The sequence below is a fragment of the Choristoneura fumiferana genome, chromosome 22 (assembly GCF_025370935.1).
Source record: "Choristoneura fumiferana chromosome 22, NRCan_CFum_1, whole genome shotgun sequence".
In the NCBI taxonomy this organism is placed as follows: domain Eukaryota; kingdom Metazoa; phylum Arthropoda; class Insecta; order Lepidoptera; family Tortricidae; genus Choristoneura; species Choristoneura fumiferana.
In genome coordinates, this window is record NC_133493.1 from 4,410,381 (window position 1) to 4,431,196 (window position 20,816).

Genomic DNA, 20,816 nt, shown 5'->3' on the forward strand with positions numbered 1-20,816 from the left:
TACAGTCAATCAAAAGTATGCGTTAGCAAAAAAAAAGCTTGTATTAGATAAATGAGTTTTTTTTTAGCAGAAACTTATTATTTTAGATTGTAGTGACTTTGTATGTACTCATAAAGAATCATTCGTTAAAGGATAAAAACTGTAGCGTTTCCCCTTCCCGGTCGGCTACGCATTTGCAACCCCCTTATTGTAGAAGGAGTCCGTCAAGGCGATCACTTAATACTGATCCTTATACCATTATGATTCTACTTATTTGCTCGAATACCTCTTTCTTTGATAAGGTGCCTCGCAGGTGATGCTCGCAGAGTGCTTATTTAGTGGCATAATTTTTGAGTCTTTTTTTTTTTTTTTTTTAATATCTCGCTCTTATTTTGTTATATGAATAGAGTTCCAATCGAAATTCAAAGAAAGTGAGTGGTTATGTAAGATACCTAGGTTTGTTATTATAACAATTCTAGTCTAGAGGCGTATAACGGGCTCTACGTGTTATACTCGTAACATAATTAGGTATATATGTCGCACAGAGGCTGCGGTGAACGGTTTTAGTGGAAAAGCAAGGTAAATAACTATATCTCTCGGGCCCATAACCTTTGTTTGAGTATTTATCTAGCTAAATACTCAAAGCCCATAACCTATGCAAAACGCATCAATAACGTTTTTTTAATGTCCGTAACTAAAGCTTTTTTAATTCACACCAATTTAGCAAAAGAAGGTTGAATAATTAAGTTGGTTGGTTTTTTAGAAAAATATGGCTCTGTCCATTGAAGGACAATTTTGCCAGTGTCTAGTAGGTTTTGCCGTTGTACGGTAAAAAAAATCTATAAAATGAAATATGAGAGGTAATGGTGGATGAACGATGACAGCGCGAATCCAAAAAGTAAGTTGTTATGATTGTCTTTCTTATGTGTCACGTCAATGTCACTAATCAAGTTGGTTGTACTAATAAAGTCACTAATGAAGTGAGCCGTCTGCCAAAGTTAGCGGAAATAACAAAAAACACGATGTACAGTCACCAGCATTAATATCTGCCACAGCGGAGCGTGCAAAAATATCTGACACGTCCTTCCGGCCTTAGGAATAGAGTCGTAGTCGTATCAGATATTTATGCACGCTTGTTGTTTCAGATATTGGTGCTGGTGACTGTACCTACCTATGGAAGATGCACTTGATTAATATACTTACTGAAATACAGAACAGACTGTATCGCATTGCCTGGAGCCAATTAAAAATCTTCGACGACGTGTATTCTAATTTCAAACAATTCCAACAGGTACCTAATTCACTAACAAGACGTCAACGGCATTGCTTATTTAAATCACGAACGCACCCGGTTCTAAATTGAATAAATTGACAATGAACGCGGCAGGGCGCCGTCGGCCGCAGAGGTTGGCGGGAAAAATGACGTCTGTTTTGGCGGGAGGCTTTTAATAAATTGTTTTTTTTTTCTGCAAACTGAATTACAAATTAAGAAAATATCGACAAGAAAACTAGTCACTACCGATGCTGAATCTGCGTGATTATAATTCTTACGACTTGTCATTCCGTTGTGGTAATAAACGTGATGGTAATGACTTTTTCTAAAACATAACATGAAATATTGACGTTGTGTTACATATAATAGGCCGGGAAGTATCGCGTTGCAGGCTCTGCGGCTCGCCTGCCTGCCGCGGTCACTCTAGAGCCTGCAAAGAGATTTCATAGAACTTTGCAGGCCGCTGGCCGGCAATGCGACCGTCTTGTTCCAACGCGCGCTCTGCGGCATTGCACCTCTGCGTGCCACCACAGCACCACCACCCTCCGCCCTTGTCCGCCCGCTAGCAGCCAGCGCGACACGCGCGCACGCAACAGGGCGACCAGACTAGCGTCCCGTCAGCTTGATTTCTTGTTTTTTATTATTATTTTATTTCATGTCATGTTTGAGAAAAGCACTATACAAGCCTCGGCGGGAACGTGAGGTGGCCGGCCTCGCATCCCTATCCTGTCTATACCTATCTGCTTGGCCGGCAACCCCCTACTTCCCGGCCTCTACAGTAATAATACTATTAATGAGGGTTTTCACAGAGGCAAAATATCGCTAGATGGCGTTAGTATCGTAAGGTCCGTTTGACGTTTGCTTGCGATTGGCTCGTTTAGTTATTTAACCAATCACGAGCAAACGTCAAACGGACCTCACGATACTAACGCCATCTAGCGATATTTCGCCTCTGTGAAAACCCTCATTTTAATCATTTTTAATCGAGCGGTCAAAATGTTCTCGAAAATTCACGGAATACACCTACAAACAACCCAAGGATAGCCACAGGTCTATTCCTGGTCTTTAAAGAAAGTAGATTAAGCCCTCTTGAAAGCCTTAGTGCGTATTGTATTGTTGTTTCTTAAGTTATGCTTCCACTTTTTCATACTAGTTGCATATAGATAGCTACTTATGCTAAAGCACCAATTGTACTTGTAAAAACATGCAATTTTAACTTTGTGTCTTTAAAACTTGATAAATAAACCTAATCTAAATATAATAAACCTAGAAGTCATATACCAAATTAATATCTCACCGATACTGCATAAATGCACAGTTGCATTTAGCATTAACCAGATTGCATAAACTTACCCACTACCCAACAATTAAGGATGTTACACTGGCCACACTGCGTCACTCGCCAGCACAAAGGGATTTGACACACCGCTGCGCGCTGTAATTATTGCGGGTGCACTCGTGTGTGCGCAACGAGAGTGCAACCGATAAGCCGATTAGGCTAAGAGTAAATCTACACTCATTATTGTAATGTTATGTATGATGTTTGTTTTAAATGAACACTAGCATTTCAGTAACTGGACGATGAGTGATGACGCGTTTCCTTAGACATCTGTGATAATATAAAGGGTGGGGATTGCAGGTGTTGCAAATTTGGAGGGTAAGCTGTAATGCTTATGCTTCATTTTTTTCCCTTTGGAATACGATAGCAAGCATTAGTGGGAGGGTTAACAGCGTCATCATCTATTGATAAGTTTTCTGACTAGCTGTTTAGCCTAGAGACTTATGAGTTAGAGGCCGCAACTACCTAGAGGTGCCTTATACAAAACATAGGTGGCGCTATAATCAATATGTTAAGGCATTTTTAAGTTTTAAGTCAACAATATAAAATTGTGTCATTGAGATCAATTCTTTTTTTTAGATTTAATTAATTATAATAGCAGTCCGTTATTGTAATCTGTAAAAAAATTAAAAGCATTACAATTTCCGGAATAACATTATACTATGGTTAGAATAAAAAATGTTGACGTAAATATTTTCAGAATGAAAAACTCTTTAGTCTAGGGTTACCATAATAGGAGTTAAAATTACCAAGTTAGAAATTTTTGAAATTTTATTAATTTAATTAATTTAATTTTGTTCTATCGTGTAATCACAGCAATGTTAATAATTCTTATTTTCGAGATAAAAAATGTAAAATATCGTCGTATTTACGACTTTTCATGAACTTTCTACCAGATGTGTTAAAATTAAAAGTATTTTATAGGAATAAAAGTAATGGCCATTGATTAACTTTTCGACAGATATAAAAAAATATCAAGAAAACTATAAACACTGAAAGCGCGGGAATTTTGCAGAATCTACTATATTCTAAGAATATTATAAACAAGTAAAATTAATTTAATATTAGGTCTTACCCAAATTAAAGCAATAAATCCCTGTTTACCTGTACTACACGAACAAAAACAACTCGTCGCGCGAAGTTGGCCGTGTGACAGCAACACTATTCAGTGAGCGAGCAATACGTACGTATTTATACACATGTAGGTCAATGAAAAAAATGGCTTAGCAGCTTGTATGTGCCGTGGCAAGACATAAGTTTTAATTTAAATGGCCTTCAGTGATTTATGTCACATAAGTAATGCGTATAAAGCCGTCGAAAATGAAACAGATCAGGTAAGTGGTGATGTTTCGTAAAGTGACCATTTCTTAGGTGTTAAACATATCCAAATTGAGCTGTCAATCTGACCCACAATCCGGGAAAACTACTAGTTTTTTGTTAAAAAATACATGTTTTGGTCAATACATTTGATAACTACAACTGTTTGATGGTATATACGCCTTTGGTGTAGTGATTGTTGTCCGGTAACACGTAGCAATATTTCGTTTAGTTGAAAGATGACAAGTAAAGAATGCACAATATTTTTAGAATTATGTAGTTTGTGCGTTAGAGGACAAAATAACAAGGCAATGCCAATAATCCAACTCATAACATAATAGTGGGCATTGCTCTCGCGTTACTCAACAGTTTGTATTTGTATAAGAATATTATGCCAGATACAGTCATATACTTAAGTGCTTATTTCATAATAACTACAGCTAAGGTTGTTACTTTCTTTTAGATCATTTTGCCTTGATCTAAGGTGAGGAATTCGAGGTACAGATGTTAAAGATATGTTTCATATGATAATGTGTTCTTAAAATTACATTTATGAACCATTTTCCTGTTAATTAGATGTTGTTATGTATTATCTTCTTAATTATATGCAGTTAGGAAACTTTGAACTTATACCTAAGACTCCAAAGACACATATTGTCTAAAATGAAAGATTTAAGACAAGCAAATGAATATTGAAAATTATTATTAGTAAGGCTTTTTTAAATCTCGATTTAAGGCTTGAACTGACAGTTCTTGTATGGATCTGACAGGACTTAAGACCACTTAAACCTAGAAAAAAAGCCTGCAAGTGGATGTTAATAATAAATTGATGGAAAGATTTAAAATAGACTCAATAAAAACATAATAAGGAACAGTGTAAAGTCATTTATGCATATTAGTGAATCAATTAAATTCAATCTTTAATAAAACAAAAAATATATATTTTGGATTATAATCATCATTATTGAAGTGTTTCAACTGCCTCATTTTCCTGGTCACATTTTTGATGAATTGGCTGAAATTTTGAAGTTGTTTTCAATATTCGTTAGAGTTTGTATATTTCTACCAGATAACCAAAAAATTGTATCAGATTCTTTTTACAGAGAAGTGTCCACACAAAAATGAGACGGTTGAAATGCTTGATTTATGACCCATAATCCATACAGCTTAGCATATTATGTGGTGTCAGTAGTACAAAAACTAGAAATTATATGAAATATAGCTAAAAATAATTATAATTTACTTTATTAGTAGAAAGAGATAGAACCACACCATAAATGTAACATAGCGGGCAAAAGTTAGTCATTAAAAAAGAACAAACCATTGTTGCCCAAGTGCACCAGCCCACTACCCTTCTTCCTTTGTGGGGGAAAACATGACATTTAAATACAGGAGGAAGATGTTGACTAACACTACTTTCAATGAGTTCATAGTAGCTTCTGCCCCAGGCTCTGTCCCATAATAAACTTAAAAAAGGCTGGCTTCCTGTGAGAATTTCTGAAAACCCTTAGAGCACTTCAATGGTCCTAGGAATATATTGCTTTCACAAAACGGTATTTGACTATTTTTTGTATGTTTTATAAATTAAAACTTCACAATGCCTGTTATCAAATAGAGAAACAATTTTTAAGCTACCTTTACAAATAACAAAGTTAAAAAGGTCTGAAATTCAAGATTAGACAGAGAAAGACATATTTGCATGTGACATCACACACAAGTAGCGCTATAGGTACTTGCTGCATAGAGAAAAGCGTTTGAGAAGAGTATATAGATTTTTCAAAAAATCATTATAAATCCAATTCTCACCTGATTTAAGTTTTCTCTTTGCTAAACACTGTCTGTATATCTATTTTTTCATAATAATATAAAGATTTGCCATATTCAGGAGTTGTCAAATACCTACCGTATTTGGGGGAGGTTAATGTCCAACAGTACGTCCTGATGCTGATTGCTTTTGTAATGCTAAAATTGTTGTTTTGTTTTTAGATACATTTATATTATCTTCTATCTAATATTTATCAAATCAATGCTAAATATTTTTTGATAACAATGTTCAAATAACAAGTTCATAAATAAACTGTGATGCAATCAGTCTGTGCTATTAAGCTGTCCAGAGGCACAAATTTGTGGCCAAATTCCTTTGATCCTGTTATCCTGGGAGATGACAGATTAATGACATTTTTTTGAGCTTCTGAACTTCAAAACGAAAATTGGAAACCCTAGAAGACTACTTGTGTGTCTGTCTGTTTGCCGGTCACACCAAGTTTTCTCCAAATTTATTAGACCAATAAATAACATTGAAATTGAGTATACATTTCTGTGACCTAAATATGGATGTATAAAGAAAATAAAATAAAAATAATTTTGAATATGGAGTCACTTGGGGAGCAAAAAAATTATGTTTAAAAAGTAAATAATAAAGTCATAATATATTCTACTAGCTGTTAACCGCGACTTTATGTGCGAATAATTCGTTTATCTTGCGCCCTTGGGAATAACTAATTACCTATTCAGGACTCCATTTTTCTTTCAAACATTTTTTTTTTTCAAATCTCACTTATTTTTATCAGGATGATGACACCAGTCATGGACAAGAACTTATAATGGTTTTTATTCTGTTAACTCAAATTAAAAAAAACTAATAATAATTAATATTCAAGTAACGGATGACCATAACTAGTAAAGTTCATGAATAGTGTGCTGTAAGGCATTGAATCCTTGCTTGCTGAACAAAATCCCCTATCAACTGGACCACCGGTAGGTATAAGATTGGCCAGATTCACCAGTGGTCTACCATCTGTCCCAAGGCCTCTAGACCTCTAATTCCAGCCCTCTAAGGACACTATTAATGTTAGTCATTTATGTATCTATGTCATTGAATGGGTTATTCTTATTCTGCATTTATATGCCCCAAGTTCAGAAATGAAAATACTGAGCTGTAAGAATAGAAGAAAACATGCAATCCTATGTCATTTATAAATACTGTGCATTTACTTGCCCTCATTATTTTCTCATCATTACCAACTACCACCTTATCTTTTCTTGTTTTAAAAAATAAATATGATCAACACTAGCACACATTGTCCTGCCCTACATTAAAATTATGATAACATACAAACAACAGCACCATCTAGCTGGCGGGTCCAATCCCGGGATCAATCAGTTGTTTTGCCATATCAATTATTTTAAGTGAATATTTTTCTAAATTGAAAATACAAACTGAAATATAGATGCACAGAAAACCAGAAAAATAAAACCATCACTGGTGTCGGTACCGTTGACCATCAGTGGTGTAGCGGTATAGCACGCGGTACGGATTACTGAGGACCTGGGTTCGATTCCAGTGATGGTCTTATTTTTCTGGTTTTTCTGTGCATCTATATTTCAGTTTGTATTTTCAATTTAGGTTTTATGGATGACCGTAAAAGTAAAAATTTGGAATTGAAATAAAAAATACAAAAATATTCCAAAAAACCAATCTTAATATTTTTCTAGGCAAATATAAAATAACTAACTTATTGTGTGAAGGGATGTGGTCTATAACTGACAGTTACGAAACCCATGAACATTTTGTATGGGAAAATGTTTTTTTGTTTTATTTTTTCATCAATTTTCCAATACTTTTAATGGTTATTCTGCTATTCGGGGCGGAGACAAATACAACAAAAGATAAACCATGAAAATTGGTTTAGCCGTTCTCGAGTTATTAAGTGTTCAAACAAACCCGACTTTGTTTTATATATTAAGATTTAAACCATAAATTGATTGAATCAGGCCTTAGGTTAGCGTAGCTAAAAAACTCTACCCTAAATCCCATACTATAATTAAAAGCTACCCTAGGAAATAATATATTCATAAATTATTATTACTCCTGGGATTTAAATGAATAGATTGTTTACTCGTGTAGCCACTGCAATGTAGTCGAAACATTGAGGTAATTTTTAGCAATTATTGCGTAACTAAGTGAATAGCGAATTAAATATAAGTCTACATTTTTCAAATCAGTGACATTATCTAGCTTTATTGAACACACTAAAATTTAGAAACAAAATACTTAATAGACAAGACAAAAAATAACATGCAGTCCGGTGAAAAAACTACTAAAAGCAAAACTTTAATAGCTGTCTCACACACACACACATATATAATCGAACTTATCCCTAATAAGGGATTTCTTCCATCGAAATTATTCTAAACTAGTCAAGAGAAGGCAGTTTATAGATTTAATTTGTTCTTTATAAAGTAGGTACGAGAGGACGCACTAGGGTATATTTATTACTAGCTTTTGCCTGCGGCTTTGCCCTCGTGGAATTCGGTTATCGCGCGCTGTTCCCTCGGGAACTGTGCATTTTTCCGGGATAAAAAGGTAAGCTATGTCACTCTCTGGCCGTCTGGCCCATAAACTATCTCCATGCTAAAAATCACGTCAATCCGTCGCTCTGTTTCAACGTGAAAGACGGACAAACATACAAACTCACAAACATACAAACACACACACTTTCGCATTTATAATATTAGTATGGATTCTAATTTGAATTTTGTTTGTTACAGTCGGAACGCATTATGGAAGAAAACTCAATGGTGCGTGATCTCATCACAAAGATCCTTGATGAGACCGGACCCTCAGAAGGGAGCAGGTATATAACTATAATAATATATTAAAATCTCTTTTATTAAGTACCACTCCAGGGATTCGAGGGTCACCGACATAGCCTGCCAAGTGCAATAGCTCGTTGAAGTTGATTTTATTGAAATTTCGAGATATCGCAAAAATTCCCGTCGAAATGTTCAAACACCGCGCCAAATTTTATGCGTCTAGTCATGCGGTAGAAGTTTTCGGATTTTATCCGGATCCTGTGGGAATATCGGGATAAAATATAGCCTACGTGTTCCAGATGTCCAGCTCTACATGTAGCTACCAATTTTTTTTTCAAATGTCTACCCATTTTAGAGTAAAGGAGTAACAAACACGCTCGCACATACAAATTTGTGTGTGTGTGTGTGTGTGTGTGTGTATATATGTATGTATGTTTGTTACTCCTTCACGCTTAAACAACTGGACGGATTTGGGTTGAAATTTAGTATGTAGATAGCCGGACATCTGGAATATCACATTGGCTACTTTTTATCCCGATATTCCCACGGGATAGGAGTAAAATCTTGAAATAACAAAGCTGGGCTTAGAATCATTAAATTTGGTATGTAGGTAGCTGCATGTCTGGAATAACACATAGGCTACTTTTTATCCCGATATCCCCACGGGCACGGGATAGGGATAAAATCTTGAAATTTCAACCGTTGGGTTTAGACTTGCAATTTTGGGCAGTTACACAACCTCAATGAAGACCACAATATATTTTTTATTTTTATTTAACTGGATGGCAAACGAGCAAGTGGGTCTTCTGATGGTAAGAGATCACCACCGCCCATAGACACCTGCAACACCATTGGGGAATTCCCAAGGAAATTTTATAAAATCCCGGAATTTAAATTGTTCCAGATCGAATAGTTTACGCGTTCGAAGCCGCGGGTAAACTCTAGTTTGTAATATTAATAGGACCCAGTTATCTTGTATGTGAAGAAAGGAAGAACATTTCTTATAATAATTTCTAGCTATGGTCTATTTGTGAAACCTAGATACTAAAATGACAGTCTGAAATGTCAAATGTAAAAATAATGTGGCCAGCATAAAACGAACAGTGCTGCTCTATGATTTCGGTTTTCGATAAATTGAAAATAATCGGTAAAACGTATATTTTATGATAACAAAAAGGGGCTACTACAAAACTGGAAAAAACGAAGTTCATATCGCACCGTCCCTTTCACTCTCGTATTAAATGAGATAAGCTTCAGCGGGATGGCAACATACGAAGTTCGAGTTTTGCATCGTCATTCATGTTTTTCGTATTCGACATTCGTTACTTTACTCGTATTGTGATCGGATGTGTTCAGTGCGTTTTCTCGTAAATTATAATATAACTTGCCCTGTGGTCGGATTGACTTGAAATTTGGTACACATATGACAATGTAAGTTGAATGACAATGCAAGTATAGCTAACAAAAAGTACAGCCAGCAAAAAAGCTTGTATTAAAAATATAATTTTAAACAGATACTTATTTTGTGATTACAGCTCTATACAACCACCGGAAAAAGCACTAAGCACGCCAACAAACACACAATATCCCAAAAATGATCCAGGGACCTCATACATACCACCTACATTCAACTTCCAAGACCCTTACAACTACAGTCAAAACATCCAGAACAATGACCAGAATGGCTTCAACTTCAATGCACAAAGTCAAAATAGTTTCGGGAATGGATTCCTGAACTACCCAGAAGACCATTTACTTATGGAGCCAGTGGGCGACTCAGAAGTCACTCAAGAACAACTCAACTTGTTAAGGCTAGCTGCTCAAGAGATCGGAGGCGCTCAATTCGCGAGTCCAAACAAATATGACTACAATTTCTTTGAGCCAAATCAGAGGAGCTCATTACCGGAAACAAACATGTTCAACAATAACTTTAACAGACCGAACAGCTTAAATCTAGACGGGAACTTCAATAACTTCGACTACCCCCAAAGATATCCGAACAAGTTCGACAATTTCTCCAAAGAACAGAACCAAGAACCAGCTGACTTGTTAACATACCTCAACCAGTTGAACATATCTCTGGAACGCTCACAAGACATGCCTATGGACTTCAAAATGCCCATGGAGAATCATTACCAGAATGAAGACTACAAAATGCAGGACGATAGAAACAAGATGCATTTCAACAGGAACTTCCAACAACCACCAAAGTTTAATGGGGAGAATAACTTCTATTTGAATGAGATGATGAAGCATATGGAACGGCCGCCGCCTAACTTCGATTTTCAGAATGCACCCCCAAATTACAAGCCCAATGGGTTCCATCAGAACGATTTCATGCAGAGGCAGAATCAGATGATGCCACGGGAGAATTTTCAGGGTAATATGGAACAGAGGGGTAATTTCGAGGGTCAGAATGGGCAGCAAGCTATGATGAGGCAGCAAGAGTTGGCGCGTCAAATGAGTCTGCTTATGAGGAACCGACCACCTCCGAATCAGTTGAATGTTGATGTGTCTTTCCTGCACGAGAACACGCCTTTCAATCTTGGTATGTATGATCTTTTCTACTTATTTTTACGCCAAATACACATTTTTACCTGACTGCCCAAAGGAGGGTGTGTTTTTCCGAGTGTATGTATTCTATTTCTTTGATTCTCTCTGTAGCCTGAACGATTTGTCAAAATTGTCAGCGTGGTTAGCCATATAAAAATAAAATAAGGTATGTATATAAAAAATAAGTATATAAAATATTACAAATGATGTCCATGCAAAAAAAATACCAAAGAGGCGATTAAATTTTGTTGAACAATTTTAAGGATGTGAGTATCATAATGAAAACTAAAATTGCCTATTCCAAATACATGATTATGCTTTTAAGCTACCACTTTCAATGGAACATCAAAAAAGTATGAAAAAAAAAAAAAACACTAGACTGCCTTTAAAAATTTAAAATAAAAACATTCTAGGCTACTACACACTTATTTTTTTCTCTTTGGTCTTTTGTTCTCATTTTCGAAAAGCTTGACTTGACAATCCTTAAAGTCATAAAAATCTGAAATACATTTCAACTATAATGTTAGTCCATTATAGCTGAAGCAAAAGAGAAGGAACAAAAATTACTAAATTCTTTCTCAACATGTTTGATTGGATCGAATTTTGGTGTCTTGCAGGTTTAGGAGCATTGCTAGGACCAAGTCCGCCCGTTCCGCCGCCAGTGTTGCCGTCTCCCATGATGGACATGCCTCTTCTAGCGCCGTTCTACGCTATGAGAAACATCAGGTTGGTATATTTTATTATTTACACGTTGTGATTCGTGTTTGGCAAACGCAGCGTAGGATGTTCAACAACGAGATGGATGGAGGAGTGGGTAAAGCCGCGGGTTCACGGTGGATGCAGGCCGCTTAGAAATGAAGTAGGCAGCTGGAGGTCTGTGGGGGCGGGGGGGGGGGGGGGGAAGGCTCCAACAGTAGACATCCTACGACAAATATGATGATGATGAGGATGGTAGCCCTCCATTTGGAATAAAAAAAACTGGGTTCTAATCCGGCTATCGCCCGTGAGTTATTCGTTTTTATGTACGAAGTAACATTTAATTTTTTTCTTATTATTTGGCCTTCATGGTGAAGGAAAGCATAGGTATTGAGGAAACCAGCTAACACTTGCGAAGAAATTTTATCGTGTATTTAAAGTTCTCATTCCGCATTGGATCCGCGTGGGAACTATGGCCTACGTCCTCGCTTTCTGAGAGGAGATGCCCTGCGGTTTTTATTTTTTATTTTTTATTTGCAGTTGAGCGTATATAGGCCGAGATGCTAATAAAAGGAATGGAGGACAGGACGCAATGGCGCTCATTATGGAGGCTTATGCCTAGCAGTGGACTGCTATAAGATCATGATGATGATGATGATGATGATAATAAATGAAAAAAAACCTTCTTTCAGAGGTGCGGCGACGTCTTCAGGCATCCTCCATGCTCGCCTAGACGCCTGCTACGAGCAGTGGCGACAACTCGAGCGGGAGCGGAAGCGGACAGAGGCGCGGTTGGCCCTAGCCTATCCGGGGAGGGCTGTGTCCTCGTCCAACAGTATACCGGTGCCGCGTCTGCCGCCTTGTCCAACTAGAGTGGACAGACTGACTGTGGATATGCTTCGGGAACACACCAAGGTAAGGCTGTATTTATAAGCAACTGTACCTTCGTGTAGCCTACCCGAGAAAGGTTTTAAAAGAGAATACTAGCTGTTGGCCGCGACTCCTTAGCGAGTTTATCGCTATCCCGCGGGAACTATGCAATTTTCCGGGATGAAAACTATCCTATGTCCTTCCCCGGGACTCAAAATATCTGTATACCGAATTTCATCTAAATCGGTTCAGCGGTATAGACGTGATAAGGTAACGAGCAAACAAACGGACGTACAAACTTTCGCATTTATAATATTAATAATTTATAACCAATTAACAATCCAATAATAGATAGTTGAATCTTTTAAGATTTTTGCTATATTTAGATATAAACTGGCCCTGTTATGGACAGAACAGACGGACACACATTGTAGCCACGTTAGTAGGGTTTTTATTTTATCACCCTTCGGGTACGGGACCCTAAAATACGATTATTAAATTCAGTATTTCTTTAACATCCTCCTCTAACGTTCCGCCACCCCATTTGTTTCAGGTACTAACCTTGATGGGGAAAATGGAGACCCTACGTGCAAGTGTGTGCGTAGCGCAAAACAAAAAGCCCAATAAGGAGGACCCTAAGATCACGGTGCTGAAGCGAGGGCAGGAGAACTTGCCCGCTAGCGAGGGGCTGGATCCGGCTGCATTCGACCCTGCATCCTGGAAGGAGGATGTCAAGAATCTGTCTGAGATGTGAGTAAAAGTTTTACTACAGAAGTAAACCATCTTGGGATATGGGATTCGTAAGCGGAGACGAAAGCGATATAGATCTATATACATCAGAAGTATTTAACACAAACTTTATTTTTAACGTTAAATTTATAAGTTTGATAAAGGGACTACTGGGCGTACAGCTCAGCTTCCCTGCTGCGGGGGGTTGCAGCCCGAGCCCGAGCTACGGTATCGACAAATTTGGTAAAAATAATAATCCATTCTACTTATGCTGGATCTATTCGGCACAAAATGACGTTTTCACTTCTCACGCTCGTAAACTTTGTATTTATACTGAATCCAGGCGACATAAAATTACTTAAACAAAAATGTTCGTCTAAGACCTCGGCAATCAGGTGTCAACAGCCACATTTCCCCTCGACATGTCTATCCACCCTCGCCGTTCCAGCTAGGGCTATATGAACGTCTCGAGTAAAATTGTATGCTCTTGTTTTACTGTTTTATGCTTTTGTTCGGTAACAAGTATGAATGTTGTTGCAGTGCGCCGCACAGCGAAGTGGAGAGCGCGATGTTGTCGTGGCGGAGTGCCGTGGCGGCCGTGCAGGCCGCGCGCCGGCGGGAGCTCGCGCAGCCGCGGTACATACGGACGGACCGTGAGTTATACACCCCTATAGAGAAAGCCCTGAGAGGAGTGCGCCCAGGCCCAGCAGTGGGACGTCAGGCTGGAATTTATTTCATCATCATCATCCCAGCCTATATACGTCCCACTGCTGGGCACAGCCCTCCTCAGAACAAGAGGGCTTGGGCCATAGTTCCCACGCGGGCCCAGTGCGGATTGGGAACTTCGCACGCACCATTGAATCGCTACGCAGGTATGTGCAGGTTTCCTCACGATGTTTTCCTTCACCGCAAAGCTCGTGGTAAATTTCAAATGTAATTCCGCACATGAATTTCGAAAACTCAGAGGTTGCGAGCCGGGGTTCGAACCCACGACCCACTGCTTGAGAGGCGATAGGTCAAACCACTAGGCCATCACATTTATCCGTCCAATTAAATTAATCAATGGCTGGTGAAACAGTCCCTTAGTTCAACTGTTTATTTAAATGGTTTACGCGTGCCAAGCCGCGGAAAAACTCTAGTAAATAAATAACTTGGTTTTCTCAAAAATGACCGTAAAAGTTGACATTATTCTTTACATATCAGAAGGTGAAGTGCATAGTTTATGGTCAGCGAAAAATTAAAAAGTTAAAACGATTGCAGGCGCGCTAGCTCGACAATAATGAATTAGCGCGCCTGCAATCAGTCACATTTTTTTTAAGTTAAAAAGGCCATGGCAATATTGGCACAAGTCGTATACATACAGCCAAGTCTAATGGCCGGTATCAGATATTTTGTTGGAACTCCGGACTTTTTCTATTGGGTCTGAAATAGCTTGTGGTGTTTTCGGTGGAAAAATACACCTGCAGTTTATTTTTTAATGAAAAAAGGCGGAAAGCATAAGAAAAATATTGGAATAAAATTTAATTTTACAATATATTTTGAGAAAAAGTTTATTCTATTTCAGAATTATTCACCATTTTTGAGAAAAGCTTTATATTAGTCTCGGCTGGAATGCAATTGCTGGCTTCGTATTAGTTAAACGGACTCGCAAGCTCGTCCGTTTAATACTCATACTCAGCCAGCAATTGCCTACTTCCAGGCCACGACAATAATCTACTATTATATTGTTCCAGCGATCCTCCAATTGGCGGAGGCGGTGAAGCAGCTGGGTGTAATGCGCGCGGCGCGCGCGCTGCGCCATGTGGTGCGACCTCACGCTCACGGTCGCCCTCGCGCCCGCCCCCGCCCCCGCCCCCGCCCCCGCCCCCGCCCCCGCCCCCGCCACCGCCCCGCACACGCCGCCGCACGCGCCGTCGCATGCCAACTCCAAGGCTACGGTAAACGGGATTCAATTCAAGTTTATAGGCTAAAACTCGGTAACAAGCGTTTTCCCAGAAATAAGACCAAGCTAGATCGAGTTTCATCCCCGAAAACCCCCACATACCTAAATTCAAATTCAAAATTCAAATGATTTATTCAGTAAATAGGCCGCAATGGGCACTTTTACACGTCATTTTTTTTAAACTACCAGCGCTTTCGGAAAGACCATCATTGCCAAGAAGAATGCGCCGCAAGAAACTTGGCAGAAAGTCATTTTTTCATAAAAATATAATTACAAATAAAATACTTAAAAACTATATTATACAATTAAAGAAAAAAAAATACAAAAAATAATAATAAAAGAAATACAGGGATATACATCACCAAGCCACTACTTACCATTTCTCGACGCTCGCCATTTTGGGATTTGGATTATACTAGATAAACAAAACTCTTGGGATATATAATGTCAATAGTAAAATTTTAATTGCATAGCTCTTATACTTAACATTTAATTGATATACAAAAAAAAAAACATTACTTAAGGTACTCACTGATCATCAAAATTCTTACGGTACTTTCTGAAGTCCTAGAAAGCCGAAATTTGATATATAAGCTGGTATTAGCACACAAAACACAAAATATTCTAATACTTGTAACTTTTGCCTCCCCCAACGGTTATCTGTTCTTCGACCTATTTGGCCCCCTATTGCCACTGCCCTATTGGGACGTATCGAGATGTGTTGTGTGATTGATTGTGAAACTTGTGTTGTTTCAGAGTGAGAAGCACTCACAGCAGCAGCCAGCGTCGCCGAAGTCGCCTCCCGAGGCCGACAAAACCCCACCGCAGACCTCCAAGCCTGGCCCTGTTGACGTTAAAGAGGTGACAATTACGAATAAATAATAAGTCAGGAAATGTAACTGCGTTAGAAAAATGGCCTTGCGTGTCCTAGTAGGCGGGGCTTAAAACCGTTTTCTGCGCGTCATCTGACAGTGCATCGCGCGCGCAAACCAATCCCTGCTTTGTTTCTGAATTTTAACCAATCAACAGGCACGTCTATTTGCAACCTCGAATATGATTCGTATTTGAAGCATAAGTTGTTTTGGCTTAAAGTATGGCTATTCTCACTTATTATTTATTCGTAGAGTGAGACCAACACTTGTCTTGTCTAATGCTGGCACTTCACCTGCCCTCGTGTGTTTGCGTTGCGCTATTGACATCTCCATCGCTCATACTAGAAAAGGAATAGTACATCTCTTTCGTATACTCGCAAATATTTCGGTGAATGGTGAATATACCAAGTGAAGTGCCAGCACAAATTATACTAAAATCCCAACATATTGAAAAAATCGTCAACAATGAGAATGCAAGTGGATTATTTTAAATATGTGCACGTAAACTTCTCCCTAACTTTATTTGTTGTTATCTTGTAATTTATTTATTTATTACATTTCGACACCTCCTACGTATACTGGTACAAGTGCATAATCATAAATTTACAGGAGAGCTGTTCAAAGGTTCAAAAACCTGTAACTTTCTCATTTGGTGATATAACTTTTCAAAATTTTGCATTGGTTCCAAAGAAAATATTGGCTTTCTACCTGTATTCATGGAATTTTGAATTTTTTTATAGTTTTTGAGAAAATGGCAGATACACTACTATACGCGTATTTTACATCTTGTAGTTGTGCGGTATACTGAGCTAATTACCACTTGCTCCAGTATACGGCGTAATGCGTAGATTACTGATCTAACGATATTTTATATTGTATATGAATTTTTAGATGAAATACTTATATGGCTTGCAATGAACAATAAAAAGATGCTCTTTTACCTTCATCTATTGATTTATAAACGTTTTTATCACTTGCATCATTATACGCTAACATTAGCATGCCACTTGTACCAATATACCGCTAGTAATGTTTTAAACGTGCTATACAAAATACAGAAATATACCTTTATAAAAAACCTCACTTGAATATAAATGGTTTTATTAAGAAAAGTAATTGTATTAAGTGCTTTAATTAATGGAAGCACATTCAATTGATTCGTATTCCTGTTCAAATGTGTACTCATATTTTATTGTGAAAGGTTCCTCATGTGATACATATATCGCATCGCACCCATTTGTATCCACATAACGGTTTAGCTTTTTGTGCCTCTTCAGGTTCCGTACCCAAAAGGTATAAACGGAAACCCTACTACTTTATACTACTTCGCTGTCCGTCCGTCTGTCACCAGGCTGTATCTCATGAACCATGATAGTTAGACAGTTGAAATTTTCACAGATTATGTATAACTGTAGTCGATATAATATATATATAACAAAAAATAGATCAGAATAAATATTTAAGGTGGCCCCATACAACAAATTTTTTTTTGCCATTTTTTTGCTAATCCTAATGAAGTTGTATAGATGGTACGGAACCCTTCGTGCGCGAGTCTGATTGGCACTTTGCTTAAGACAAGCTTTGACATGAAATATTGAGTCAAAGTCAAAATATCTTTATTCAATTTAGATTGTAACAAGCACTTATGAATGTCAAAAAAATTTACCACCGGTTCGTAAAAACCTCTGTTGAGAAGAGTGGCAATAAACCTAGGTATATTTTGTAAACAGATTTACAATCATATTTTAGTGATATCTATACATCACAAGTATTTAACACAACTACATATTTAAAACAGTTCTCAATTCGCTATTTGGAGTAAGCACTTGCCAATGCGGATCGGAATTATTTCCAAATTTCCCTATCCATGATATAATCATTAATTTTAATAATACGCCTTATATATTAATGTCTTCTTGACAATAGATTTTGTGTCTGTTTCTGAGTCTTGGGAAACTTCTATAACTTCATACGGTTTACCCGTTTTCGCCATATACAGCCATACCATTTATAGCCAGGTACCATTTCTTAGGTGTGTATAAAGAAATGTGTATAGGGTGTTATTAAAACCCTGTACTATACTTTAAACCACATTAGGGCTACTAATTACTAATATGGTCCAAGTAGAAAATACTGTGATTCGAAAAAAAAGTTTTGTATGGAAGTGGAGTCGCAAGAAGACTTCTAATTTCGATGTTTTCCCACTTATATCGTATTAGTAATCAGTAGCCCTAATATGGGTTACAGTATAGTACAGGATTTTTTTTATCAACCTGTAGGTATATTGAAATTTACTGTTCTCATTTAATTTACTGTTTTTTTTTTGGGATGCTCAACTATCAAAATGCAATGTAATACTGCAATGTTATATTTCTAGCACGCGTACATGTAGGTATAGCCGAGGAAATTGAATCACGTACTGGTACTGGGTGGAACCGTTGTACTACCAATGTTATGTTGACATCCCATACATTTGCCAAAGAAATCATAGCGAAATAGATCACGAAAAGGTTTCACATTGGATTTAGTTTCCATGACTGTCTATGAGAAATACGGCTATTGTGGTCTTGCCAAACCAAAACATGTTTTTTTTTTATATATACTATCAAATTATGTGCTCGTAGAACAGTTTAAACGGTCCGCACGCAGCGACGGCTAGCGCGTACACTGAGGCAACTGCCAGTTACACTCGACTTCCCCGGCCCCGCGACAATATCGGTGCCGCGTATAGTGGGCATGTCGTTTGCCTCAGTATACGTTGTACCGATTAGCAAAACGGTGTTAGATGCATTCATATACGTCACTTTATTTTCCAAAACTAATAGGAATATCCGTCCAAATTTTTGTGGTAGGTAAATAAGGAAATATTAATCACAAAAATGCAAAAAACTAAAAATCAGAAATTTGTCACTTGTACCAGTATACGTAGGAGGTATCGATTTGTCCATTTCTTTGGTTTTAATAACCATTTTTTGAGATTTACGTTATAATGGAACATGATAGAAACCGACTTGATAGAAATAGAGTTTTAGTTTCTATCTTAAAAGTAACATCCTTCAAAAAAAATTACAGTTACTTAAATGCTGCAAGCAAAAAGTTTACCGTACTTAAAACAAATATACAGGTTAATTAAGAACCTACTTTTTTGATGTCGCTTGAAAACAGTTATCAGCAACAATAATCTCTCTGTACTCGCTCTTTCTCTCTCTTTCAAAAACTTAATTTAATGGCAATTTTTTAGGAAAAACCCAACGAACCGTCAGCAGCAAAAGTCGACGTTAAGCCAGAAGCTAGCAAGCCCACAACAAAGCCAGCAGAAACCAACAACAACAAAGACAAACCCCGCAGAACACAAAACTACAGGCACAAAGTGAACCACAATCGGGACTTCTATCAGAAGAACCAAAGGTACGATGCTAGGTTCATGCAGAACCGACACCCGTACTATTTAGCTACGGGACCTATAAATTAAAAGTATTTAAGAACGAAGTACAATCACTCTGATGAGTCCGATACATACGGGTCTAATTTTGAGCTAAAAAGAAACCAACGGCTATTCAATTCAATTCGCTACATCGTTACAAAGATGGATAATGGGATACAGTTTTTGATGATTTCAATAAGATCGTCTACGTAAATTACGCGCATTTTTGAGAGATAAAAATATTTATACAAAATGCTGGCCGATTACTATATTAATCCGATCACATAGGGTGATTAAAGATCAACTTTCTAGTTCTTTATATACCTACTCAAACATTTATTCGTGTCGGGGCAATCCAACTACATTAAACTTATAGGCTTTTATATTAGACCTGTATATATTGGACCTAATGTCAAAAAATGGCAATGAATTATTTGATTGATAGTTAAATTTATTAGTAAATGGAATTTGTGATTTTAGATCAATTTGCCATTTCTTTATGCTGATTAGGTTATCAAGTCGTAATGACAATCGCCTTCCTAAATGATCTGTGTTTTAAAAGTATTACCTACGCATTTGTCGTTGGAGGTGTAATGATAATAATAATAATGCTTTCATTGGAGGTTACTTGATTCTAATGTTAATAGTAAAATTTTATTTGACCAATGAATTTACGAATTAAAGTTCGACGAAATATCAGTTAACTTGACCGAATGAAGACCAATTTTAAGCTTCTGTATTTTTTGTGTCACTGGATTGAAAGCTAGCTTTAATATGATCATCCAGGAGATGAATGTTTTCTTCGAATGAAGAATGGGAAAAATTTCTATTTATTTTTCTGAGGCAATATCTTCCGAAGACGGTGGACATAGTCCCAAATTATTAAGGCATATTATTGCGTCCTTTACTCCTTAATATAAAATGTATGACCTGTTTTTATACGTACAAAATAAAATACCATACTTACGGAGTTGACGTTAAAACCGACTGTCAACTCGCGAGGCCAAACCAATTTATTTTGCATTTTTGTAATATTTTTATCGCATAATAAACGATTTTGCTTAAGCTTTTCCAATTTAAACGCTATTTCTAAGAATGCCAAATATTTTTACACACGCCTTTTGTTTGGCTTCGGGAATTACAGTAAGTAAAGTAAAAGATTTTATAAAGCATTTTTACACAATGTCTGCCAAAAAAAAGTACATTCTCGAGAAAAATATCGGTTG

General features: G+C 37.3%; 1 protein-coding gene and 1 long non-coding RNA gene across 2 annotated transcripts; both read left to right on the forward strand.

Annotated features, from left to right (window-relative positions):
* Nucleotides 1-3,602: 3,602 nt before the first annotated feature.
* LOC141440179 (uncharacterized) lies at nucleotides 3,603-15,150 on the forward strand (the record flags this gene model as incomplete). Its single annotated transcript, XM_074104640.1, has 8 exons — nucleotides 3,603-3,925; nucleotides 8,460-8,545; nucleotides 10,040-11,052; nucleotides 11,675-11,783; nucleotides 12,446-12,668; nucleotides 13,177-13,373; nucleotides 13,893-14,005; nucleotides 15,086-15,150. Coding segments are annotated over exons 1-8 (1,872 nt in total), but the record flags the coding sequence as incomplete, so codon positions are not given.
* A 74-nt stretch (nucleotides 15,151-15,224) lies between these two features.
* Nucleotides 15,225-16,156, forward strand: LOC141440305 (uncharacterized). Its single transcript, XR_012452683.1, has 2 exons — nucleotides 15,225-15,289; nucleotides 16,051-16,156. It is a non-coding gene; the product is annotated as an uncharacterized lncRNA (long non-coding RNA).
* The last annotated feature ends 4,660 nt before the right edge of the window (nucleotides 16,157-20,816 follow it).